This window comes from Vipera ursinii (genome assembly GCF_947247035.1).
Source record: "Vipera ursinii genome assembly, chromosome: 6".
Taxonomy (NCBI): Eukaryota; Metazoa; Chordata; class Lepidosauria; order Squamata; family Viperidae; genus Vipera; species Vipera ursinii.
Window position 1 is genome coordinate 37,418,978 of NC_139515.1, and position 26,922 is coordinate 37,445,899.

At 40.2% G+C, this 26,922-nt stretch overlaps 1 protein-coding gene across 3 annotated transcripts; it reads right to left on the bottom strand.

Moving 5' to 3' along the window:
- Positions 1-8,237: 8,237 nt before the first annotated feature.
- Positions 8,238-23,398, bottom strand: SLC38A2 (solute carrier family 38 member 2). Of its 3 annotated transcripts, none has more exons than XM_083365107.1 (16): positions 23,097-23,398; positions 21,887-22,125; positions 21,492-21,573; positions 21,283-21,398; positions 18,387-18,460; positions 18,205-18,297; positions 17,955-18,036; positions 15,936-16,024; positions 15,279-15,337; positions 14,980-15,138; positions 14,181-14,260; positions 13,974-14,074; positions 12,653-12,777; positions 12,198-12,342; positions 11,997-12,094; positions 8,238-11,546 (listed from the first exon to the last, which is right to left on the bottom strand). In XM_083365107.1, exons 2-16 carry the CDS (start codon positions 22,003-22,005, stop codon positions 11,466-11,468), a joined length of 1,503 nt encoding a protein of 500 aa, XP_083221233.1. In that variant the 5' UTR covers positions 22,006-22,125; positions 23,097-23,398; the 3' UTR covers positions 8,238-11,465. The 3 variants fall into 3 exon arrangements, with proteins under 3 accessions (XP_083221233.1, XP_083221234.1, XP_083221235.1); XM_083365108.1 differs by lacking the exon at positions 23,097-23,398 and adding an exon at positions 22,567-22,772; XM_083365109.1 differs by lacking the exon at positions 23,097-23,398 and adding an exon at positions 22,386-22,507.
- Between the last annotated feature and the right edge of the window lie 3,524 nt (positions 23,399-26,922).

Here is a 26,922-nt window from a genome sequence, read left to right on the forward strand (position 1 = left end):
TTCTGTCATTTTGAGGATTGTATCCCAGTATTGCTTTTCCTACTCTTTTATTGACTATGAAGGCTACTCCATTTCTTCTGAGGGATTCTTGCCCGCAGTAGTATACCTGATGGTCATCTGAATTAAATTCACCCATTCCTGTCCATTTTAGTTCGCTGATACCTAAGATGTCAATGTTCAGTCTTGTCATCTCTTGTTTGACCACGTCCAGCTTGCCTTGATTCATGGATCTTACATTCCAGGTTCCTATGGAGAAAAAATCTTTACAGCATCGGACTTTCCTTTCACCACCAGACATATCCACAGCTGAGCGTCCTTTCGGCTTTGGCCCAGTCGCTTCATTCTTTCTGGCGCTACTAGTACTAGCCCTCTGCTCTTCCCCAGTAGCATATTGGACGCCTTCCGACCTGAGGGGCTCATCTTCCAGCGTCATATCGTTTTGCCTTTTGGTACTGTCCATAGGGTTTTCATGGCAAAGATACTGGAGTGGGTTGCCATTTCCTTCTCCAGTGGATCACGTTTTGTCAGAACTTGTTCTGAACCAGCCCTCTTCTCGCACCCCTAATCAAAAGAAGAGACTGGAAAGCGTCCAAGGCTAAAAGGCTTCTGCCAAGATTTAATAGTAAACACACAAGAGCTTATCTTCTCAAGCAAAAGAGTTGCTTTCAGCAACCAGCCCCTCCCCAAACACTCCTTTTATAGAGAGCTCAGGGCGTGGTCTCCCTGTGCCTCCTCCCGAGGAGTCCCATAGCCTTCCTTTGTTTGTCCCTGCTCGACTGCCTCCTGCGTCGGGCGTCCTTGAACAGGGCCAGCTGTGGGTCATCATCCTCCGCACTCTCGGGCTCACACAGCTGAGCAGAGGTTCCCGGCTGAGGACTCTGCAAAGTCTCCAAATCATCATCAGCCGGTTCGTTTCCCTCCTCCCCCACATCTGAATCCTCCGATACATCGGAGCCGGCTGTCGGACCCACAGGCTGACCCTGAGTCACAACACTATCCCGCACCGCAGGGCCCTTCCCCCGGGTCTGCCGATCCAGATGCGGTCGGGATGGGAACTGTTCGTGAAACGCAGTCACCAACGCAGGGGCATGAACGGCGGTCGCGTCTTCCCATGTGAAGTCCTCCGGCCCGTACCCTTTCCACTCGATCAGGTACTGGAAGCGACCTTTCAGCCAGCGGGAATCCCTGATGCTGGCGACCTCGTACTCGGGGGTGCTGTCGCTATCACGAGGTCCTGATGGGGGAGGTTCCGCTTGGCGAAGTGGACAAGCCGGTTGTTCGGGGACCAACAAGGACCGATGGAAGACGGGGTGCACGCGCAGGGAACGTGGCAGAGTTAAACGATAGGCGACCGGGTTGATGACGGCCTCGACTGGGAACGGTCCAAGGTAACGGTGGTCCAGCTTCCTCGCCGGCCGAGTGGATGGTAGGTTCCTGGTGGACAGCCAGACCCGATCCCCCACCGATAGTGGAGGCGTATCCCTTCTCGACCGATCGGCGAACCTCTTGTAGTCGGCCTTGGCCTTCTCCAGCTGCCGTCGCACCAACCGATGGATCGCCTGTAACTCCGCCATGAATTCGTTCGCTGCCGGCTCCGGTGAGTCCACGGGAGAAAGGGGGAAAAACCGGGGGTGATAACCCACATTGGCCAAGAACGGTGTCATCTGCGTGGAGGTGTGCTGCGAGTTGTTAAAGGCAAACTCGGCTATGGCCAAATAGTCCACCCAATTGTCCTGCTGCAGGTTAACGTAGCAGCGCAGATACTGCTCTAAGATGCCGATGACCTTCTCGGTACCCCCGTCGGTCTGAGGATGATGCGCGGACGAGAGGCAAACCTTAATGTCCAACGCCCGCATCAACTCCTGCCAGAAGCGGGCTGTAAACTGGGCCCCCCTATTGGAGACGACTCTATCGGGAAGGCCGTGCAGCCGGAACACCTGTTGGATGAACATGCGACTAGTGGCGCGAGCTGACGGTAAGCCGCGACAGGGGATGAATTGCGCCATCTTGGTCAACATGTCCACCACCACAAACACTGTCGTGAAGCCGGAGGATGGGGGTAGATCCGTCAGAAAGTCCATGGACACAGCCCCCCAGGGTCTCTTGGGCGTTGGCAAAGGCTGCAGTAAACCAGGCGGGGCCCCTGTCGCTGACTTGGCCTGCCTGCATGGGACGCAGGAGGTGACATAAGACTGGACATCGTGTCGGACTCGGGGCCACCAGAACGTACGGGAGACCAGGTTCAGAGTCTTGAACAGGCCAAAATGCCCCGCAGCCGGGTTATCATGACATTGGCTGAGGACGAGTCCCCTGAGTGGCCCTCCTGGAACATAGAGCCGGTCACGATAATACAGGAGTCCATCCGTGACCGACCAAGGTGAATCTGGCCCCACCTCTTCCTTCCGCTGAGCCACCCACGCCTCCTGCTGCTGCGCCTCCCGGATCCGAGCCCGTATATCCACCGGCTCCCGCACCACAGCAAAAGACTCGACGGGGATCACGGTCCTGGGCGGAAGCTTGTCTTCCACTCGGGTGTACTCGGGCTTCCTGGACAGAGCATCCGCTCTCTGGTTGTGCCCGCTTGGTATGTACCGCACCCGGAAGTCAAACCTCGCAAAGAAGAGGGACCACCGGATCTGGCGTTGGTTCAAATTCCGAGCGGTCTGCAGGCTTTCCAGATTCTTGTGGTCTGTCCGGACCTCGATTTGATGCCGCGCCCCCTCCAGATGATGCCTCCAAGCCTCGAACGCCGCCTTGATGGCCAGCAGCTCCTTCTCCCAGATGGTATAGTTGCGCTCCGAGGGATTCAATTTCCGAGAGTGATACGCGCAAGGGAAAAGGGTACCGTTGGGCGTCGCTGCCTGGAGCAACACGGCCCCAATGGCAATGTCGGAGGCGTCCGCCTCCACGACAAACGGCCGTTGCGGGTCAGGATGCTTCAAGATGGGCTCCTTCATGAAGGCGTCCTTCAAAGCTTGGAACGCCTGTTGTTCGGGGGCGTTCCACTGGAACCGAGTCTTCTTCTGCAGGAGCCGGGTGAGGGGGGCTGTCAAGGCAGCAAAGCCAGGGATGAATGTCCGATAGTAGTTGGCAAATCCAAGAAGTCGCTGAATATCCTTCACGCGACGCGGGGGTTGCCAACTCTGCAACGACTCAACTTTACTCGGTTCCATGGCGATGCCCTCAGGAGAAATGCGGTGACCCAAGAAATCAATGGTCACCTGGTAGAACTGGCACTTCTCCAACTTGGCAAACAGCCGATGTTTCCGGAGGCGCTGCAGGACCTGACGGAGATGCTGATGATGCGCTTCACGCGACGGGGAGTAAATCAGGATGTCGTCCAGGTAAATCACAACAAACTGGTCCAACAGATCCCGAAAGATGTCATTCATAAAATGCTGAAACACAGCAGGGGCGTTGGTCAGGCCAAACGGCATCACCGTGTACTCGAAATGTCCATAGCGAGTACCAAACGCCGTCTTCCACTCATCACCCGGCCGAACCCTGACGAGGTTGTAAGCTCCACGCAGGTCCAGTTTCGTGAAGATCTTAGCCTCCCGGAGTCGGTCCAAGAGCTCGGGGATGAGGGGCAGCGGGTAGCGGTTACGCACCGTGATAGCGTTGAGTTTCCGGTAGTCACAGCAAAGCCGTAACTCGCCCGACTTCTTTTTGACGAAGAGCACGGGCGCAGACACTGGCGAGGACGAGGGCCGGATGAAACCACGAGCCAAGTTCTTTGTCAGGAAGTCCCGCAATGCAGCCAACTCGGGCTCCGACATGGAGTACAAACGCCCCACTGGGAGAGGCGCATCAGGGACTAGGTCAATGGAGCAGTCGTAGGGCCTGTGCGGGGGTAATTGGTCCGCCTCTGACTCGCTGAACACGTCAGCAAAGTCGGACAGTTCGGGAGGCAAGGAAACCCCTGGGGAACCCTCCACCTGGCCGGCACAGATATGGCGGGTGTGGTCCACGCACTGCAAACTTGGGAAGGTGACCAAGTTCTGAGACCAATAGATCTGTGGATCATGCGCCCGGAGCCACGCCAGTCCCAAGACCACGGGGAAGTGCAGATCCGAAGTGACGTAGAACTGAATGGCCTCCACATGGGTACTGATGGCCATACACACGGGTTGCGTGGCGGCCGTGATAGGCCCGGACAGGAGCACTCGACCATCGATGGTCTCCACAAGCATGGGCGGATCCACTGGACACCGGGGAACAGCCCATTTGGCCACAAAGGCCGAATCCATAAAGTTAGTGGTAGCCCCAGAGTCAATTAAGGCATGGACCGGAATCCCCTCTGGCTTGCCAGGGAGGATCAGTCGTGCCTCCAAAATCAAATGCCGTGGAGGTTCACAGGCACCGTCGGAACGGAGTCGCTCGGCGTGATCGTTGTGGGTCGCCCGATCTTTCACACCGTCTAGATCGGGCTCGGGCCGTTTCCCGATAGCAAAGCAGGGGACTTTCTCGGGGCAGGCTTGGTCACTGACGCCCGCTGACGCTTCTTCGGGCAAGAAGCAGCCAAATGTCCAGGGTCCCCACAGTAAAAACACAACCCCTCCGATCGTCGTCTGTCCATTTCCGTCACCGATAGACGGGACCTGGCGGCACCCAGCTCCATTGGCTCCTCCCTCTGGACTGGGGGCTCACGCACAACAGGGGCGGCAGGGGTCTGTGGGGTGGCACGGCGACTCTTACGCTGCTGCAGCCGGGCATCGATCCGCAGACAAAGATGGATCAGCCCATTCAGGTCTGAGGGAATGTCCACGCGGGCCAGCTCATCCAACATCTCCTCTGACAAGCCATCCTGAAAGGCATCCACGAGCGCAGCCTCATTCCAGGCGGAATCCTGGCTAAGCAGCCGGAAATCGCTGATATAGGCCTGTAGAGGGCGCTGACCCTTCCTCAAAGCTTTCAGGCGTCGGGTGGCAGTCTGCGCCTTAATCGGGTCCTCGTACATGAGGCGCATATGGTCACAAAACCCCCCAAAGTTATCCAACAAAGGGCTAGGCTGTGCCAACAGAGGCGTGCCCCAACGAGCTGCATCTCCCGACAGAAGGCTCAACACGAATCCCACCTTATCTCGGTCAGTGGGGAAATCAGCTGCTCTCACGCTGATATAAAGCTGGCATTGTCCCAGGAAGGCAGGAAACAGTTCTGGTTTACCAGCAAATTTATCCGGCATAGCTATCTGACATTTCCTCCTGGGTGGGGGGGCAGCATGTACCTGAGCCTGCAGTTGTGCCACCTGAGTGGCCAGCAAGGTGAGTTGCTGGTTGAGCTGGGCATTCTCGGCAAGAAGCTGCTCCATCGTAGTATTAAGGGGTGGGTGGCTGAAAGCAAACTGTTCTGAACCAGCCCTCTTCTCGCACCCCTAATCAAAAGAAGAGACTGGAAAGCGTCCAAGGCTAAAAGGCTTCTGCCAAGATTTAATAGTAAACACACAAGAGCTTATCTTCTCAAGCAAAAGAGTTGCTTTCAGCAACCAGCCCCTCCCCAAACACTCCTTTTATAGAGAGCTCAGGGCGTGGTCTCCCTGTGCCTCCTCCCGAGGAGTCCCATAGCCTTCCTTTGTTTGTCCCTGCTCGACTGCCTCCTGCGTCGGGCGTCCTTGAACAGGGCCAGCTGTGGGTCATCATCCTCCGCACTCTCGGGCTCACACAGCTGAGCAGAGGTTCCCGGCTGAGGACTCTGCAAAGTCTCCAAATCATCATCAGCCGGTTCGTTTCCCTCCTCCCCCACATCTGAGTCCTCCGATACATCGGAGCCGGCTGTCGGACCCACAGGCTGACCCTGAGTCACAACAGAACTCTCTGCTATGACCTGTCCGTCTTGGGTGGCCCTGCACGGCATAGCTCATAGCTTCATTGAATTACGCAAGCCCCTTCGCCACGACAAGGCAGTAATCCATGAAGGGGCTATATATTGTTGTAAAACCTGTTGCCACTAGACTACAGAACTAGTGCTGTGTTGTAACTGTCTATTACTGCAAAGAGAAGCCTGACCATTGAGACGTTGTTTAATCTCATTGTAACCTACATTGTTTTTTTAATTATTTTTTATTTTTATTATTATCACTTTACTTTAGTGTGTTTGAGTTTTGACAATTGTTGAGACTAATTGGTGTTGCCATAGTCTGATCTAAGAGGGAAGGGGTGTTATGTACTGGGCTCTTGTTAAACACCACGTAGGTTGCTGGAGCAGCTAATGTCTCTCCAGCAACCCAGACTTTAAGTCTCCTGTGCTGCGATTGGCTATCTCCAGGCAGCAATGGTTGATTCAAACCTATTGGCTGCCACCTAGGGGCTAGACTATATAGTGCGGCTTGTTACAGACATTTCCCCAGTACAGTTCCAGCATGAAATAAACTATGAGTTATCCTGTACTCTGTTCCGCATCTTCATTCCTGCACCAAAGAACCTGCTATTTAACAATATTGATGTGATTATGATCTGTAGAAATATTAGAAAACTTTTATTCTCAATCATCATTCATTAAAAACAAGAATTGTATTAACTTAAGGTTGGTAAAAGAGAACATTATGGGAAAAAGAGGAAATCAAGTAAAATTATGTGGATTATAGATTATAGAAATCAACTTTTAGTGAATGTTTCTTAAATGTAAACCCAGACAACACACTGCTTACCGAATATTAAGGTAATTATGTTAAAAAATTAATAAAACATATTTTAAAAAAGCACTAGTCACACTCATTGGTGTCTACACAGAATAGGCTGATAATGCTTTTCATAAAAAATATTGGGGGTTGATAATCATAATAGCCAGGGGTATGCTGCCAGCAATTGTCATAATTCTTTGCAGACAAAGTCACCCAAACTTTGACTTGTTTTGCATACCAGTGTTGGTAGGTCACAGGAGGTAATACTGGCAAACATGAGCATTGCTAATCTTGGTAGTGGACTGGATCAAGCTGAAATTAAAATCCAGACAACACAGAAAGAAAAAATGAATTGAGGTATTGAGCTGAAACTTGTTATGGGTATAATTGCATTCCCAGAGAGAGAGAGCAGTGTGCAGTTTGTGGGGGGTCCCTTGTCTGCAGCAGACATTGGGATTTATTTGGTGATAGATGAAAGAAACAAATTTGCATAATTATGAGTAGTTGACCAATTCTGATCCTTCCTGAATAAATTAGTTCTAGGGAAAATTGTGCCTTTTTTAATAGCTCATCTTAAGCATTGCAATGTGTATTAGATGGGTTTATTCTTGAAAAATATTTGAAATACATTTTGCGATGAGATGATTATATTACTGATCAATGCAATCTACAGGAATCTTATGGAAAATTCCTTAAAAATTTGTCTTGCCTATTAATTGCTTAGTAGGCACAATTTAAATGGTTTAAAGCAGGGGTAGGCAACCTTGGCTCTTTTATGACTCGTGGACTTAAACTCCCAGAATTCCTGAACCAGCACAGCTGCTGGCTCAGGAATTCTGGGACTTGGAAGTCCACGAGTCATAAAAGAGCCAAGGTTGCCTACCTCTGGTTTAAAGCCTAATTATTTGTGAATTGCTCCTGCTGCTATGAACCTGCCTAGTTAATTAGATCACTGAGACCACTCTAAATATGCCCCAACTACCAGCACTTCAACATACAGGGAAAGTATTTCTCTCATGTGGCTTCCAGGGAATAGACTGCACCATTCAAAGAATTTGGTTTCCATTCCCAATATTTAGGAAGATGGTAAAAGTCTTCTTTTGTGAACCTTTTATTAGTGATTGTAATTATTAGTTTTAATTTTATTAATTTTGTTCAGTTTATAGTTTGCATTTTTAATTGTCTTGAATGATGAAGTAAACACAGAGGCAGGTTATACATTCAACAATAAAATTAACTCATTGACTGCCTTGTTGAAAATGTTTCCACATGACTTTTATTAACATGCCCATATTCAGGGCTTTTTTTCTCATAGAAAGCTCAGAACGGAGTTCCAGCACCTTTTTTGGATGGAACCTTGTAGGGTAGGCAAGGCGGGTTGTATGACATGTGTGAGTTCCGGCACCTTTTTCTTTTACAAAAAAAGCACTGCCCATATTAATATTTATCACTAGATGTTTGTTTTAAATTCCAAGTGATGAAATGTGTCCAATATTAAAGTTATATATATTTATATACCAAGAACTGTGCAATGCACTTCTGTAAATGCTGCATATTATGATCATGCATAATTTGTACTTATTTGGTTTTGGCTTATAATATGTGGAATTAGAAATCATTGCATGTTCAGTAAACTTTATTAATACAAATTATGGCTTAATATGAACTGTCAACACATCTTATAGTTTAGATTCAAAGGCAACTGCAACTTTTGTCAACTGCCTAAAATTGATTTACCTGTAAAGCACAACATGAGCAAATATTTATATTATATAATAGACAATAAATTTCATTCTTGCACATTCTTCTGATCTTTATTTAGCTAAAACTTACAGTGTTTCATTGAAACAGTGTAGCACTCTTTTCAATAATTGTAATTAAATTGTTGATCTAACAATACAGCATGTATCTCTTTATCTATATATACATGATATATACAAATCATACCTGTGTATGAAAAATCACTGAAAACATCAATGCAAATTGTACATTGTAAAATTACTTTTCTCACTTTACAATTATGGCCCAGATTCCAGATAATTAGGAAATTTTCTGAATCAAAAAGATGTTATTTTTTTGCTGTCAAATAGTAGCTCCCATTTTTCTCACATCACAAACTGCTCTGGAAGCTAAAGGAATTTCATATTAGTTTGCAGTATAGAATGGGTTGTACAGCTGAAAGGAAAATATAGAATTGAACTAATACATTTTGGGTACATTTTTAGATTTTCTAAAAAATATTTGCCCTTGTATAACAAATGCAAAAACAATTGATCACTGGTATACAATTTCTCCAGAGATTTGCCTGTAATTTCTTGGATATACAACATGAAAGAATTATGGATTTAATGTGCTAATTATTAACATAAACTTATATACATAATCAAAATCCTAACCTTACCTTATATACAATATACTTACAGTGTGTGTATATATATGTGTGTGTGTGTGTGTAAACACACACACACACAGAGTATAATAATTTATATACAGAGGTTACCTATAAATATTGAAAAATAGGTTTTAACTTCAACAAGTTACTGTTCCATAAATAACATGTTACATAATGTGAGTAAAATAACATGGAAGACAGTAATTTTACAATGAGGTGACAAATAGTGGCTAAATAGCTCCTGAGAAGTTTGTGTACCACATATTTGTATATTAGCAAACAAGATATCTTAGTGGTACTCAGGAGTAGTTAGAGAAATTTGATCTTGCAAATGAAATAAAACCGTGCAATCCATAATTTGAAATTCTAAGATGTTTTCTTTAGACAATCTAGATCAGGGGTGTCAAACTGCCAGAACCTGGGCCAGTTGCATCATGTGGAGGTGCACCCACCCCAGCTCCGGCAATGCGAAAAGTTGCGATCTGTTGTGACACATCACATGGCGTGGTGAGTTTGACCTGTGATCTAGATCAAAAAATAAGTTTTATGTTTTTAACAGTACTAGTGTTGGTTACTAACATTTTAGGAATAAAAGAGATTTTCTCAAGTATTATTCAAATACAGATTATATTGTTCTGCCTAGAACCATGGCTTGAATTCTAGCCTTTCTAGGGCAGTAAGGGAAAAAATTACAAGCACCCTAGTACTATCTGAATGTTACCTAGTTAAATTCTGTCTTTTTAGATTCTGGTAGAAAATCTGCTCAGAAATTTTTGTGAAATTAAAAAAGTGTCCTAAATTCCTTTACATCCTGGGGTTGAAATAGTATAATTAATATGTGTAGTAACCAAATAGAACATGCTCCTTTCTCTGACAAATGCAGCACTTGCAACACAGATTTATTACTACAAAGCATAATAGAGAAGATTTTATCCTCTATCCCACATGGCAAATTCATTAAATATCTCTTTAAGTTAATAATAGAAATGGGAAGTATGTATGAATTACCTGTATCAACATTCAGCTCTTCTTGAGTTTCTGGGCAGAGTGATGAATAGGAGACAGACAGAAGTGAGGTATGTGTGCCCAGCTCATATGTTCTTTGAATGCTTATAATCTGTGTAATATCTGTTGTCCAGTCAGGGCAGGATCATGTTCTGGATATCTACTGTACTTGACCTATGGTTGTTACCCCACTGTTCCAATAATACTGAAACCCATTTGTCACATGCACCAAATTCTGGTGCAATTATGTAACATGATATAAAATATTAATAATGAATGAAAACATACATCTGAAAAGTACCACACTATCTGTATACCTTACCTCCAGTAAACTATAACACGACCACAATATTTTTGTTTTAAATACTAAAAAGCCAGATTTTTTTGCTAGGAGCATCACATTATCTAACAATTTATTGTGCTTTGGTAAAACCAAATTAAAAAAAAGAATAAAAATGTTTTTATCTTCTGTAATTGCACTACTGAGTACCTCAGAAAGAAAAATGAAAAGAAAAACATATTTTGTGAATGGACCAGCAATTTGCCAAATAATGCTCCTATACAATTTTCATTAATTTCAAGAGTTGCTTGGATATAGCTCCAATTAGAACAGGATGCCATAAATTAATATATCAGACACTCTGAGGTTTTTTCCCCAAAAAATTACATTTGAGGAAATGGCTCCTTGAAACACAGTACAGTACTTTAAACTAATTGATTAAATATACTATAATTGAGACTTCTTAACAAATCTGTTTGGTTTTAGTGTTAAAATAACTAAAATTACAAATGGAATTTAATTTTAATTCTATTCTTTCAAGATTAGTCAATTAAACATTAGTTATAACAGATTTAAAAAATAAGCTTATTGAGGTGAAAAATATAATTTTAAGAACATGTCTCTGTAGACAGGCAAACATTTTGAACTGACGATACTGATTAAACAGTATACTGATTTTTTTCTTACCCTTATTTGATAACTTATAAAATGTTTTCTTAAAAGTCAAAATAGTGCTTTTGAGTCCATAGTTATTTGGTATAAAAATAATAACTGTTTTTTCCCTTCCGTTTAATGGCTAGCTTAGCAACTTGCTGTAAACTAATTTACTTCTCACACCAACTGTTTCCATTAGGCACATTCAAGTAAAGAAAGAATCCAAGTAACAATGTCCAAAGCCCAACATGGCTTGATAAATTTTTACAGAGAGAGTCGTCCATTCCCTGGAATGGAATAAAAAAAAGTCACTTCACTCAGCCAAAGTTTCAGCTGACTTGATGTTAGTATCTATTCTTGTGCAGAATAGTTTCTTTTGTTTTTCTTTCTTTAAAATCCATCTGTTCTACTGTTAGAAGTACTAGCATCAAAGGAAGCAGAGCTGCAAACATAGGCAGAAGGTTTTTTCCTCCCAGAAGATGGCAGAATGAAGACAAATGAATAAAGCAGGTAGGTTAATTGTTGATCCAATCCACAACGATCAAGGTCATACTTCCAATCATCACAACTGTGCCACTTAGCAGGAACAGGAGAGCCTAAATAAGTAACATATGAAAATACTGAATTTATTTTGTCAGAAACACGGGCATGAAAGAAACAGTCTATTATACATATAAATTAAAATTTTTTTGGCAGTTTTCAGACTTGCATCATTCAAAGCCAAGATGAAAAACATTGAACACATTCTGCCTTTATTTTTTGGGGAAGGCTAAGAAAATTCAGACAAATAAGCTAGACTTTTAAATATGGTGTTTATGTTATGCTCTTAATTTCCAAAATGATTTTTTAGCGGCCTACAGGAATGAACATTTAAAGAAAAAAAGAGATGGGTGAGTTAATAAAAAGGTCTCAGCACAGTTAATGCAGACATTCATGGTAATTAAGTAAGTTTTATAGTCAAACACTGTCCAAGAATGAAGCTAATATTTCTATGGATATCAAAAATCATTCCCTTTTATTAGGTAAACACAATGATAAGTACCTACCCCAATTTTTTGCACGGATTGCATGGATTCTTTTTTCACAAGTTTAATGTAGAAAGCTGATGGAAGTATAAAGATTAGCATGGCAGCAGCGGAGGCACCTGAATGAACCATAAAGTTTAATTAGACCACCTATTTTTTATTACACTATATAGACATTTTTAGAACAATAGGTATTTTAAACAAGTAACAAACAATCCTCACCAATGAATCCAAATATGTCTCGAATTGTGGGAACAAAAATGACGAGAACATTGGTGCATACCAAAATAGCTCCTGTAATAATACAATGACGAACCCAACTAAATTCTTTGCCTGCAGACAGCACTTGTGTGACAGAACTGCGGATCTGTAAAATAAACATTAATTGAATTACTTAATGTTATTAAAGTCACATTAAAATTCATCCCCTCCCAAAAATGTTTTAAATATTTAAATAAATTTTAAATATTCTTTTAGAATATAGAATTTATATTGCCTTCTAACTATTCTAATTATACAATGATGAAAAAAGAAAAGCAGACTGAACACAGAGACATGACAGAAGATTTAAAAAATGAAATGATAATTAGAAATAAATGTAAGCTCCATAAATACTTGATTTCCAACTTTCAACATAAATTAGCACTATATTCTCTTCATTAAATAAAGTTACTCACTGGAAAAATCACAACTGGAACAGTAAGAATGACTGCCATCAGGACTGCTAAGCGCACAATCAGAAGGAGATTATCATTCCGAAGCACTGCTGAATAAGTATGAAGCAATTCAGCTTCCACCTTTCCTGGAAAGGGACATGCAGAATATTTGTTAACTTTATTATTCACATAATAAACAAGATTCCTGTGCATGTTTTAAAAAAGTTTATAATTGATTTGCAAATAGAATTGTGTGACTATACAGCATTGTAATATAGAATGCATTGCAATGTGGTAGCCACAGTCAGCTTTTTAAGTTAAAGAATGTTCTGAAGTGGCTGAATTCCAGAAACGTTTATTTCAATATAATATTTGACCACTTGTCAGTGTCCCATCTAATACCATTATGGTATTTCTATTGTTATTGCACATCACATTGTGTATTGCTAAAGCTACAAAGCTTGTAAAACTAAAGCTACAAGCAGTGATATACCCTTCAATAAACAAGGAGCGATTAAATTATACAGCTGTTACCTGAATGAAATGAAAATTACTGACTATGATATGATTCAAACTTCCTAACTCTTCCTCCTTATAACAGCTTTGAGTAGAAGGGAATGTCAGATGACATAGAACTAGGAAGTCAGTCTCCAACCCTGCACCCAGTGGGTAATGTACTCTGTTTGTCTTCCTTCCACAGAAGTCAATCAGGCAGAACATAAGTGCAATTTAGTATAACATTAACAAAAAAAACACACAAAATTGATTGATCCTAACCTCCCTGACAGCCATTTTTAATTTGTATGTAAACATAACATGGTCTCAAAATGACTGATGGGTTTGCTGTTTTTAAAAATTGAAGAGCCTTTCTTATGAAAACTCTACAGGAAATATTTTTTATCAGTCTACTACAGACATGTCAAACTCATGACATCACGTGATGTCGTGCAATGTAACGGAGCCTTTTCGCCATTGCCGGCAATGGGGTGGGTGCGGCTTCTGGATGACACATCTGGCCTCCGGGCCGGCAGTTTGACACCACTGGTCTACTAGGTCTTGCTTTTTATTAGTTATGGAGCTCAGAAGACCCAGTTAACTCAAAAATGAATGACCAATTCTTATTTGTGGAACTTATTTTTCTACAGAAGGAAGGAAGCTTGTTTAAGCTATTGCTTTAAGTTGAGATTGCCTGCTTAATTAGAACATACAAATGCTACAATGGAGCACGTTTACATAAAGGCAAAACAGTGTGAGCTTGCTTTATGCTGGTTGACTTGTTCACACCTCAACGATATATCAAAAATTAACATGCAAAACTTAAATAGAAGAGTTGCTTTTTTACCATAAAATGTCAAGTATCCAAACAGAGCAGCCAAAAGGTACATGAGGAACATAGCAAAAAATGAAACATTGGATACTTTCATCATTCTTCTGCGGGTTCGGCTATTATAAAGAAACAAATAAATTGCTATGAATATTTATGAAATACATCATTCCATATTTATATACACTTTTGAAAACACAAAGCATGTGAATGCGCATGACATACCCTTTCAGTTCTTCATAAATAGGGAGAATAGCAGGATGACAGACAAAAGAAAATGTCAGGATTGGTACAGCATAGACAGTCTGGAAAACATAAAAATGGGTGTATGACTATTTCTATATTAACTTAAAAGATACTCAGGCAGTTTTTTGAAAAACTACAGCTATAATTCTAAATAGCATATTTTGCATTTTTTCATTCATATTCCTCCTTTTCTATGAACAGTTCAAACCATTATCTATAATTCCCCTTCCTATTTATAAACTTTCCCATGTGATTAGGTGGAAGAAAAGTAAATAGCCTGAAGGCAATTGGAACTTCTAATCCTACTCAAATATATTAAATACTAGAAAAGCATTTGTTAGTACATAATTGTGCACAGTTGTTTACATATCCAATTTTATTCAAATCACCAAGCAGATTATCAATCACTCTATTCAATGTTTTAAATCATTGGCTAATAAAATATATTGTTTATGTAACATTTTTCCATATTTGCAAACTAATTCCAAAGAGGTAAATAATGGGTGATATATGGTAGGTAAGGAAAACTCCAGCTGTATGAGGTGATACCTGGTTATACCATAGTGGTTTAGTTTATTATTTAAATATTCTGTCTGGTCAAACAACTGGGCAAAGATGAAATTATTCCCTCACCCATAGTTATTTTCCCTTTAATTCAAGGATAATGAACAAGATACTGATCTCAGTATTGCTATAACAGCTTTTATGATTTAAACAGGAAGTTTCAGGACTACACTTTGCAGAAATCACAATCATACTTACTTAGTTTAATTATTACCTTTGAGTTGAAGATAAAATATTTCGGTACACAGGAATCATAGGTTGCATTAACATTTGTTTCATTTGCAATCACCAGTTGCTCCATGGTAATGTTCAGAGTTGTATTAATTAGATCATGTTCCGCTCCACAAGGAATTTGAAATTTCTTGCAAATGACCTAACAAAGGACAATCACAGCTGATTTCACACAATAAATTTATTACCATTATAATTATAAGATATGATTACAAGTTTCTGTGAAAGCATTTGAACTACTATTTAAATAGTTTAAAATATAGATAAATAAACAATACCTACCACAATAAGGAAGAAGACCATGCACAATAAGGAAAATCCACTGGTGTAGCCTAGATAACCTGCAATGATAAAGGAATGTTTTAATTTAAAGCATGCAGTACATGTGAAAAATAAGATGTTCAGCATTTTGAACTGTTATGCCATCTTTGTTCAACAGACATTAGTAGGAATTGTTGTCAAAAATATTTTAATTTACTATCAACTTACAAATTACCCAGTGCACTTTTAATCAAGTATTCAGATTTTCTTTTCCAATATATAATTAGTTCAAATTATTCCAAATGGCAAATAGTCTAATTTAGCAAGTTAACTATTGGCATATATCCACTATGAATATACTGTATGTAGCCCATTTAAGTTCACACAATATATTCCAAGTTAAGCCAATATAAAATTGGAATACTTAATGTGATGCAAATAGTGCTACACTTTCCTTTCAGAGCAGTCATCATGTTTAATTCATTCATTGTTTTAAATTAACATAGCTCAACCAGAGGGTTTCATGAATTTGATCGTGCTATTTACATCTGCATATACGGAATACAGAAAAAGAAAAACTGGCTCGACTATTAGGGATTTCTCTTACTGACTGCAAGTAAGTTAACCATTGTTTTTCTTCTTTATTCCACATTAATATCAACATTAACAACCACTTACCTAAATTTTTCAACAATGACAAAGGAAGAATGAGCACCAAGGATACTAATACAACCAAATAATCGCCATTGGTATACCAATACCATTCTCTAGAAGGAAAAGAAGAAGGTACATGCTGAAATCTGACTGACAATTTAAAAATCACTAAAGGCTAGTTTGTCTCCACAAGTGAAAGTACTGGCCAACCTAGATTGGTTTTGAAAATGTATTACTTAGTACTTGAATGGGAAACTTCTAAGGAGCTCAAGGGCTCTAACCTAGACCAGGAAGTCAAAAAGACTTGTCAGAAGGAAATGTTTAACTTCTTCCTTACTGCTGCCAATAAATCTATAGGTACATATTGACAGAACATCAGGAACTGAACGTCAAGTGGAGATTTTATATTTTGAGGATTGCTTGAGATTATAATGCAGGATAGACAATGATTTCATTCTGGAGTCCCTTCTTCATATGCATTTCAATATCTGATTATTTGTATTTATTTATTTATATCCCTTTACTATTTTTAAATAGTAAATAGTAAACAAGATGACAAATGTATCAAACACACCTTCCTCTTCTTATTTTCTCCACAACAACAATCCTGTGAGATGGGCTGGGCTGAGAGAGAGTGACTTGGCCCAGAGTTATAAAGCTGGCTTTCATAGCTAAGACAGGACTTGGTATCCCACTTGGTGCCTGAATCACTAGACCATGACTATGGAAATGTACTTTTCATAACTTAATTTGCAAGGAATTTTGTTTTGCTGAGTCATAGTAATTATAGTCCATTAATTTAAGTTCCACAGAAGTCAGTGTTTCAGGTAGATTCCACTCTCTTCAAAAGAATTTATAATGAGACAAATGTGCTACTGATGGGATGTTGATCCAAATATTCCTGCCCCGAAGCAGCATAATAAACATCTATTTTAAACTTGTCTTCCATTCACTTATTATGCACCAATATAATGCCTCCATATATGTACATACAGACGTAGCAAAGGAACTATTATACTCTTGCTTGCTCCTTATGTGAATCTCAACCAACTTGAAGAATCACCTACTGTAACTATTAATCTTCTAAACCCAGTAATCCTAGTGCCAAAACCTATGCATCTATATCTAATTATAAAATGTAATATTTTAAACATATTTAATATTTTAAATAATTCCAACAGTAATATTTTAGACTATATACACAGTTATAGTGTACAAATAAGAAGCATTCATCAGTATGGAAAATTTATTAAAATATTTTAATTTTTAATGTTGCATTTTACAGAATTTCATTTTCTGTTAGGTCCCTAGGCTGGTACAATGCATTCAAAAGATTTTCGTCTCAGATATGTCAATGAAGGGAAGAGAAACAAACTTGCCCCAATGTAGCATGAACCACTGTTGGTTGGAAATCCAATGCTAGATGGACCATTCATTTGGCATCCTGCTTTCTCTCTTATCATTTTTTAAACAAATTTGTTAACCAGTTTACTTGGAATTATTGTATTATCAAACTTCATGGATATTTGTAATTCTTTTCTGAGAAAAAAAGACAGATCTTTCAAACAGACCTCTCCAGAGGCAGGAAAGCATAACTGGATTTTTTTAAAAAAAATCCCATTTATATCCCGCCCTTCTCCGAAGACTCAGGGCGGCTTACAATCTAAGAAGCACAAATCAATGTGCTTAGCAATAGCCTTCATTCTATGTATATGCCTGCTTATTAGGGCTTTCGCCCCCCCCCCAGTGGCATTTTTACAAAGTCAGCTTATTGCCCCCAACAATCTGGGTCCTCATTTTACCTACCTCAGAAGGATGGAAGGCTGAGTCAACCTTGAGCCTGGTGGGCCTCAAACCTGCACTAACTGCAGGCAGCTGGTGTTACTTAAGGAGGCATTAGCCCACTGCTCCACCAAATTTACTACTTTACTTACCTTTGTTTAAGATGCTAAACTTAACCTGTTTCAACAGAAATCCTCAAATATCAATGTCCCTTTATATGTTCTTATGAAGACAATTCTATCAAGCAGTTCTAGGACTTACCCTGAATGTTCTTCAATGTTCAAAAATGCCTTGATGACCAATGGTAACTCATATTTCACGATGTAAAGGTAGCTTGACATAGCTGCAAGTGAATAATATTGTAGATAATTACAATAATATGATATAAAAATCATAAAATACAGTTCCTAATGATATTATTGAATTTGTTAATGAAAGCATGTTTTGTGGAAAAAATAGTTTTTGGAATAAGAAGGGTTTCTGCTTTTAGGGTGTCTGAGAAGGATCTTACCTCCAATGTTCTGCATTGTAATTGATCCAGATGCTGCAAGTTTTCCAGGCATGCCAAATGCTTTCATTCCCAATTGTTCATATAATAAAGATCCTTTAGGAACAGAGATTTTAAAGAATGCAATTTAGAAAGGGAAAAGGGGAGTGTCGAATCTATGACTGACAAATAGTTACTGTCATTACCTCCTTCATTGGAAGTCTTCAAAAGAAGGTGAACGGAATACAGAGAAAATATTGACACGAAGACTAAGAGAATTCTAAAAAGGAAATACAAATGCAATGTTTTGTTTTGAAATTGAATATATAAATAAAAAGTATCAAGAACATATAAATATATATACATATTTCTCCTAGTGAGTTAAATTTGAACTATCTGAACACACTTAAATTCTTTATTGGCTACAATGAGTTTGAAAAATGAATAAATTTAATAGGGTCACATTATTCCCAAAGTAAATAATGAAATTAAATATAAATTTAAATGCAGTGAATATATTAGGAACATTTATTGTGCTCAGAGGGCAAGGAACAGTCTAAGAAGGATTAAAAAGTGCCCAACTGCCACTTTTAAAAACATAAATTTAGCACAAATCATTTTTAGATCAGGAGATCTACTCATGGTCATCCGTGCCCTGGTAATCTCTGTTAGATTACTGCAATCCACACTATATTGGGCTCCTCCTGAAGACTATCTGGAAACTTCAGCAGATGCCAAATGCAATGGTGCAAGTTGTTAGGTTTGTTTCTGGTAGAACACGTCACACCTCCACTTTGTGGGTGCATTGTTTACCAGTGTGTTTCTGGGTCCAATGTAAGGTGCTGGTGTTGACCTTTAAAGCCCTTCATGGCATGGCATTGAGTTGCTTGGGGGAACCACCTCTTTCCAATTTTATGTTCCCATCTATGTGCAAAGAAGGCATGTTATGGGTTCAGTTAACTATGAAATTACATTTTGCAGGCCCTCAGCAGTGAGTCTTTTCTGCCATGGACCTCATACTGTGGAATCTTCTTCCCCGAGGCAAGATTGGCCTCATCACTTTTTTAAAAAAATTAGTTCTTGCTTTAAAATATATTTTAGAGAAATTAATTTCCAATAGAAAACAATTTACGAAAAAAACCCATAGCTGTGGGTTACCTTTTTATATCTGTCTGCAAGCCTCACTGAACTCATTGCTTATTCTAATATACTTACACTGATACAAAATGTACTGACAACTTCTGTGTCTCTGTCTCTCTGTGTGTATTGCCTCTGACTTTTTTGTCAAACCCTGCCCTTCAGAGAATTTCACTAGCATGCATTATGATGATTACATTGTAACCACTACAAAACATTTTTGGAGCATGAAATAGCACAGTAAAGTACAATTATTGTATTTGGGGTTTTTTAAACAAAACTGTATGGCACTTTTTGCTTAGGATTTTTTCATGTTCTAGCAAGAACAATTTTAAAATAATTCGCAAAATAAAAATAAATGCCATACACTAAAATGTGCTTCACACTTCAGTTTGTTTTGGTGGCAACAGTAATATTACCAGCATACTGCATGTTGAGACATCCCCAAATGTCCATCAATAAATAAATCATTTTGAGGAACCTGAGAAAAGAGAAGGGGAAATTCAGAAGGATTAATATGCAGCTGCAGTTAAAGAAAATTGGGCCATTTTGAACATGAGCTTACATCCAGACTTTGAATGTATTTATATTTAAAGATGAATTTGACGGACCAAAGCTGTTTGAACTTAACAGTATAGCAGATAGGTTATTTAAAATTCAGTGGACCCTGTTCCCAAGTAAATATTTCTAGGATCACTGCCTTCAAGAGCTTGACTGTTCCTTATTGCCAATATGGATAGTGAAAGACAGAATTGAAATTCCAACTGCTCTTGGATTTTATATTAATTTCTAATGATGCTGGAAGGTTGTTTTGCTGTCACAGAAATCCCTAGAGGCATAATCTGATTTTTAATCCTGCAGTTAACATTAAAACAATAAAAGTTATTTCCATATTTCTTTGGTTTCTATTAATAACCAACATATGCATGCCACTATATTTGCCTTTCTGAATATGCAGTTATTTAACTTTTTAGACTTAAATAGCCTTCTAATGGAAATATATCTATATGTATCTCCTTGCTTTTCATATCAATAACTACATAGCTAAATTCTACTCGATTTGTTTCTCTCTGTAATCTGATACATTCTTTTTTCTTATTTAAAGCTGGACCAAATAGCAAACTCTACAGCATATTCTTTATGAGAAATTGTCAAGGAAAAACTGACAAATGCTTTATGATGTTATAGGCAAAATGCAGGATGGCAAATCTAGTTAATTTATTTCCCATTTTTATAAATAACTCAAGGCGATGAACATACCTAATTCTCCTCCCTCCTGCTATTTTCCCACAACAATAACACTGTTGTTGGGCTGAGAGAATGACTGGCCCAAAGTCAACAGCCAGTTTAGTTGTAGAACATTATAATCCAAAAAATAAACTGGATAAATTGAAGCATTTCCCCCACTATTTGAGAAAAAAACGCAGCGATATTTATATTAACGTAAAATCATTTTTGAGGAAAGACACAGCATTCAAACAAAAGAAAAGGCAACTTAACCAATTTTAACTAAAACACTAAAAGTGAGTGCAATTTCATTTTTATAGCATATAAATTCAAAAATTTCAGAATGTTTTCTTTAATTTCTGTTGCCCATAAAAAAGAAAGAGGATGTACATCAGCCATTCAAACCTAAATGTTTAAAATCCTACTGACTCCAATATGAGAAATGTAAACATAAACATGAGCTGTATTCTTCAACTGAAATTAGTGGGATTAAATTACTAGTTTGAGCTGAATTTTTCTGCTCAAAGTAACTTGTAGTCTAATCACATAAATTTGCCACTCAATTTTCTGTGAGTTCAAGGTATTTCTAGGTAAGTGTTCACTGCTTCTTGCCTCTAGCAATGTTAATGGCTTGTGTTCAGATACTTTAGAATTATGTTTTAGGCTTGAAGCAAAGCACCAACAAATATTTTCCTAAAACAATAGCATAATGTGATTTTATTGCATTCTAATACTTACACAAAGAGTGCAATTCCTGTGTTTGCCATGGCATAAGAAAGTCCAAGAATGCCACTGCCCACAATAGCATTGCTCAGGTTAAATACTGATATTCCAAAGGAAGTTGTACCTGGATGCTGTAAATAATAAAGATGGTGAAAGTTCACAATTTGTTCTTACTTGCAAGAGGTTTTGTAATAAAATTTATTTTTTTAAAAAACACCACTTACATATTCAGTTTCATATTTTTTCTTCCCTTGGTTGGATTCAGGTAAAAAATTTTGGTTTTCTGGATCCATATCTATGTAATGGCTGTGAAAGGAAGGGAAAGAGGAACTTTAAATACTATTGTAAAAGCCCACTTATTTTTAACTGAGTTAAAATCTGAATAAATGCGTCAACAACGTGCAACATTTTCTTCTTTTTCCTGGCTTGTGATATGGTCATTTTAAAAGATTTTCCTTTAGTGGGGGAATTCCAAAAACAGAAATCCATCCATCCATCCATCCATCCATCCATCCATCCATCCATCCATCCATCCATCCCCAGTTCAGGGGAACTGGGACAGGTATTTGAAGAGGCTGTTGTACTGTGGTTCAAAATAAGGCAGAGAAATCTCCCTGACCTCTTCATCACAGCTGATTTGGTGGGGTAGTGATAGCTGAAGTCGTTGCTGTTAGAGCTATAGCTGCTGCTGTCCTCCTCTCGGGTGCTATTCAGCTTGCCCATTTCAGCTTTGGTCATACTGGGATCCAGGATTTCTTAGGAAACGGGTCAATCAGGCCAAAGACTTATTTGGGTTGGGAGAGGCCGCCTGGGGTCCTCGTGATCTTTTGTCCTTGGCGGCCGCGGGTCCTGCCTCGTCTGCGAAGGTAAAGGGAAAACGTCAATACTGCAGTAGTCTCCCTCAGCGGGTCACGTGAGACGCTGCCTCGAAGCTGCTGCTCATCGCGGCTGATTCAGCCAGGCGAGTGGAAAAGTACCAGCAGAGAAGGGCGGGATAAGCGAAGAGGGGCGAGGGAAGGAAAAGTACTGGGAGGAGAACAAAGATATCTCCAGCTAGAACACTGGGAGCACACGTTGTCTGAAAAGGGGGTGGTTTTGGGGGGGAACAAAAGACCTACGCTGGGAAGCCAGGGCGCCAGGGCAAAAGAAGGCTTCTCTGCCCAGCCAAGCAGATAAGCAAAGAGCCTTCACTTGTCTCCTCCGCTTTCATCTATCCAGAGACTGAGAAACACAATACACCCGCTGCAGGTAGATTAACTTGTTAAGATCAGAGAAGCTTATCAATACAGATACACTCACATTCGCGACATGATCGCGTAATCAGATTTGGAAGCGAACGAACTCCACCCATCTGTCCTCTTTTTGCCCGTAACTTTACATGATGCAATCTAAGCAACCGATTGTCACAGTCCCTTTCTAACATTAACTGACTGCCGCCCGAAACATCTCTTAGACTTTCCGGACCGTTTCCAGCTATTTATTTCCCCTCCTCGCTTCTTCCCGGGAATCCTACTTCGGAAAATGTGGACAACAATGCAAATCAGTCACAAGACTGCATCACCAGCGACGTCTTTTGTAGGGAGGGTTTGGAAAAGCAATGGAGGGGGAGGGGAGGGGAAAGACCCTGGACGCCCTTCTGTGATACAGAAGCGCTAGCGGCGGCTGACGGATTCTCCCTCCCCCATGCTCCCTCCCTATCCCGCTCACATCTTAAGTCTCGCACATTCTTACATAAAAAAAAATCAGTCCACTAGCAAACGCAGTTAACCCACTCAGCCAGCTGCAGATACCTTCTTCGAGCCTCTCCCCCAAACCTCAGAATATTTTACCTCAATGTACAAAGCTTAAAACTCGCAAAGTTCCGGAGCTTCTTTCTTCAGTCGTTTTCTCTTTTTAAACGGAAGCAAAAAATCCTTAAATACTGACAGTCCGAAATTATTTTTGTAATAAATTAAATTAAATATAATATTTAAAAAAACAGTTGTAATATGTCAGGCCGACAGAAAACAATAAGTTAGGTTACTTCTGGTGAAATCAGACAAAGGCCCCCGCGCTCAGGAGAAAACCGTTCAGGTGAACGAGAGCGACGGGAAGCCACTCGCGGAACAGCACGCTCGGTTCTGGGGGACGCGCGCTAATGCCTCCGCTTTTGAGAGAAGCATGTAGCGACGTCAGAGCGAGCGAGCAATGGAAGGGAAGGGCGAGGATTCGCGTCGGTAGCGTGCAGAGGCTTTCCTGTGTGTACCAACATTGGGCTTCGTGGCTCCACCCCTCTTCCCCAAACACCCCGAAATGATTCTGTTACCCTGACACTGCGACTTCCAGGAACCTCCCTGTCTCTGTCAGAGATTTCTCAGTAAGCTGGCCGAAAGCCGACCCTACGCCAGGTTTTATTCAGACAGTATTCGAAGTAGCTCGGCGGAAGCCTTAAAATAGGAAAGAGGTTTGTTTGTTTATCTTAGCCAAGTCCCCTGTTTCAGCGGGGTCACAACTGAGATCATGTAACTGCTTCCAAGAACCCTGTGTGGCCCTGGCAAACTTAAAATTCTCACTGGTAATGACAGTGCAGGGAAGGGACAAATTAAATAATACTTTAACTCGGAAAAATTCCAGGGAAATGATGTCATATAATGTGCCTGCCAGAAACTTATGCATGCTAAATTCTGGGAAGTCTTCTGAATATTGTATACACTCTTCAGTTGAGGTTGCTTAATGATAGAACAGCCAGATTGTTGTGGCAGTTACAGCATCAGGCTAAAAACAGGAGACCTTGTCTTTCTTGGGCATGAAGCCAGCCAGGGGACTTTGGACCAATCACTCTCACTCAATCCTCGGAAGCAGTCAATGGCAAACCACTTCTGAGATCTTGCCAAGAAAACTGCAGGGACTAGTCCAGGCATTTGTCAGAAGTCAACATTCTCAAAGACACTCTATAAATAATTAATTTATACAATAGGATAAAATCATTCTAAGGCTACCTCAATTATCAACATCCTGGTTAGGATTTCAGATCACACATCAACCTCAAGGAGAAAGGGAGATAATATTGATAAAATCTTGAATTCTGCAATTTGTTTGATGTAAAAAATTGACTAGAGAGTTAATGCAAAATGCAGTACTGTAACAATACCTTCATGTATGGGTAAGCCCTTATAAGATAGAGATGATTATTATATCAAAGAGTTGAGTTCTACTGTGGGAAGCCTACATCTAAAATATTTTGTGTAACATTCCACATTTCAATTATTTTCTCTAAAACTCTAGTCTCATTGTACCATCACATCCATTAACACTTTCTGTATGAGGCATTGGCAGATCACATTGCAGTAATGAGGAACTTGCCGTAGTGTTGTATTATTTTTATTAACCATGAAATTTTGAGTTCCACATAAACATGTGACAGTGTGTATATCACATGATAGTCACCATGTGGAAGTTGGGCAGCCATATAAATTTAATAAAGAGAAAATCACCAAAAGCAAATTAATATCATTTGCATAACTTATACTTTTAATACAAGTTTATTACTTAATTTTTTAAATACAACTTATTTAACAATCTTAAGTCTTGGTTTATGAATACAGTTTTAAAGTAATTTTCAGTTTGAAACAGTTTTCAAAATATTGAAAACTATATATTACCCAAGACTCCAAATTTATCAAATCACAAGTTAATGTTAATCCAGAGCAATTTAATTTTCTTATGAAAATGTATCATTTTCTTGCAGAGGAAAAGTAAAAATTTGTTTCAGCTGATAGAACTGAGCTAAAGCAAAATCATTTTTTCTATGTGCTCTAATTATCTAAATGTTTAGTAATAATTTCTCAGAACAGATATATTAATAATAAAAATATAAAAATAAAATTCAGTATCAGGTAAAGATGAATTGCATGGATTTGGGCATCTGAATGGTCTATATTCACCGTCAAGCAGTTTAACAGCATACTGCAAGAAGGTAAAACTAAAGATTGGCTAACAGCTGGCAAAACCTATTTGGCAATGAAAGATCCAACAAAAGGGGTAGCACCAGGTAACTACAATCTAATTACCTGCTTACCAAAAACTTTCAAATTACTACCTAGTTGAAAATAAGCTCTTTCCACCTGTGCAGAAAGGAAACTGCCCAAACAGTAGAGGAACAAAAGATCAACCCCTGATTGATGATTTTGGAAAACTGAAATAAAAGGAAGATCAGTTTGAATAGAGCTTGGACTGAACGCATTCGACTCCCTGCCACATGATTGTGTGGGAAGTCACACCCCCCCCAGAGAAGGAAATATTTTGGGGAATATTAAAAAGGCAGAATATTATATTTCCCCAAAGGATCTTACAGGTAGAAAAGCAGGCCCAGTTTTTCTTAATAGCCCTAAGCAGAAACTAAGCAAGCCAGCTCTGTAGAAATGCAGATTTGATAATCCCTTTCAGAAAGACTGAGCAGAAAGCCCATTCAAGACAGGATCTTTCAAAATCTCTTGGGCAAGATTTGATAGCTAACAATAAAGTAAAGGTAAAGGTTCCCCTGCACATGTGTGCTAGTCGTTTCTGACTCTAGGGGCCAGTGCTCATCTCCGTTTCCAAGCTGAAGAGCCAGCGCTGGTCTGAGGACGTCTCCATGGTCATGTGGCCGGCATGACTAGATGCCAAAGGGGCACGGAACGCTGTTACCTTCCCACCGTAGTGGTCCCTATTTTTCTACTTGCATTTTTATGTGCTTTCGAACTGCTAGGTGGGCAGAAGCTGGGACGAGTAACAGGCGCTCACTCTGTTACGCGGCACTCGGGATTTGACCCGCCAAGCTGCTGATCTTCTGATTGACAAGCTCAGCATCCTAACTCAGTGACCACCGCGTCCCCTTAGCTAACAATAGCAGAGTGATAAGATTAGAACCAGCAACCCCTCACCCAAAAATCCAGCACAGAATATATCCATCAGCCACAGCCCCAGAGAAGCAGGACATGACCTTTAGGATATAATAGGATTAACCCACCACCATCAGAATACCAAAAGGATACACTCAAAAGCTCAGGTCAAAGTTTATACCATAGGAACAGGAACAACTCCAAACACAAAAGCCCAAGAAGGTATAAAAACCCACCCCTCCCAGCACCATGTGGTCAGCTGCCCCAGAGTCACATGTTGTGGTTCTGCTTTTCAATAAACAAGAACCTTCTTTCTAAAGCAGCCTCCATTTTGTTTATTCCCGGCTTGGACTGGACCCGGATGAAGATTCTTTTTCAACAATTGGATAACCAAGTGCCTAGAAATAAGAAGTCAATAGAAACATCAGAAACTTTGTGCAAAGATCAATGGCACAATGGAAAACACAGTTTCTAGTCAATGGTGATAGACTGGGAAAGATTAATATCATGAGAAGAATATTTCAAGGAGACTCATTATTACTACAACTGTTTGTTATTGCATTAATTCAACACTGATGAACAAGTCAGGCCATGGTTATCAAACATTAAAACATCTGCCAGGTTATCCATTTCTTTTATATGGATGATTCTAGGTTGTATGGAAAAATACTATCTGAAATGGAATTGCTGCTTAATACTGTCTATATATACATCCAGGATATTGCAATGGAGTTTGGATTGTAGAAATATGTCAGTCTTATCATCAACAGGGGAAAAATAGTGAAAAGTGAAGGAA

Coding starts and splice junctions, on each gene's coding strand:
- SLC38A2 (XM_083365107.1), bottom strand. CDS start 22,005: ATGACCAAAGCTGAAATGGGCAAGCTGAATAGCACCCGAGAGGAGGAC. Junction 16,025..17,954: donor AACATTGAAGAACATTCAGG/GTAAGTCCTAGA, acceptor TTTTCCTTCTAG/AGAATGGTATTGGTATACCA. Junction 12,778..13,973: donor TGGATACTTGACATTTTATG/GTAAAAAAGCAA, acceptor GTCCCTTTCCAG/GAAAGGTGGAAGCTGAATTG.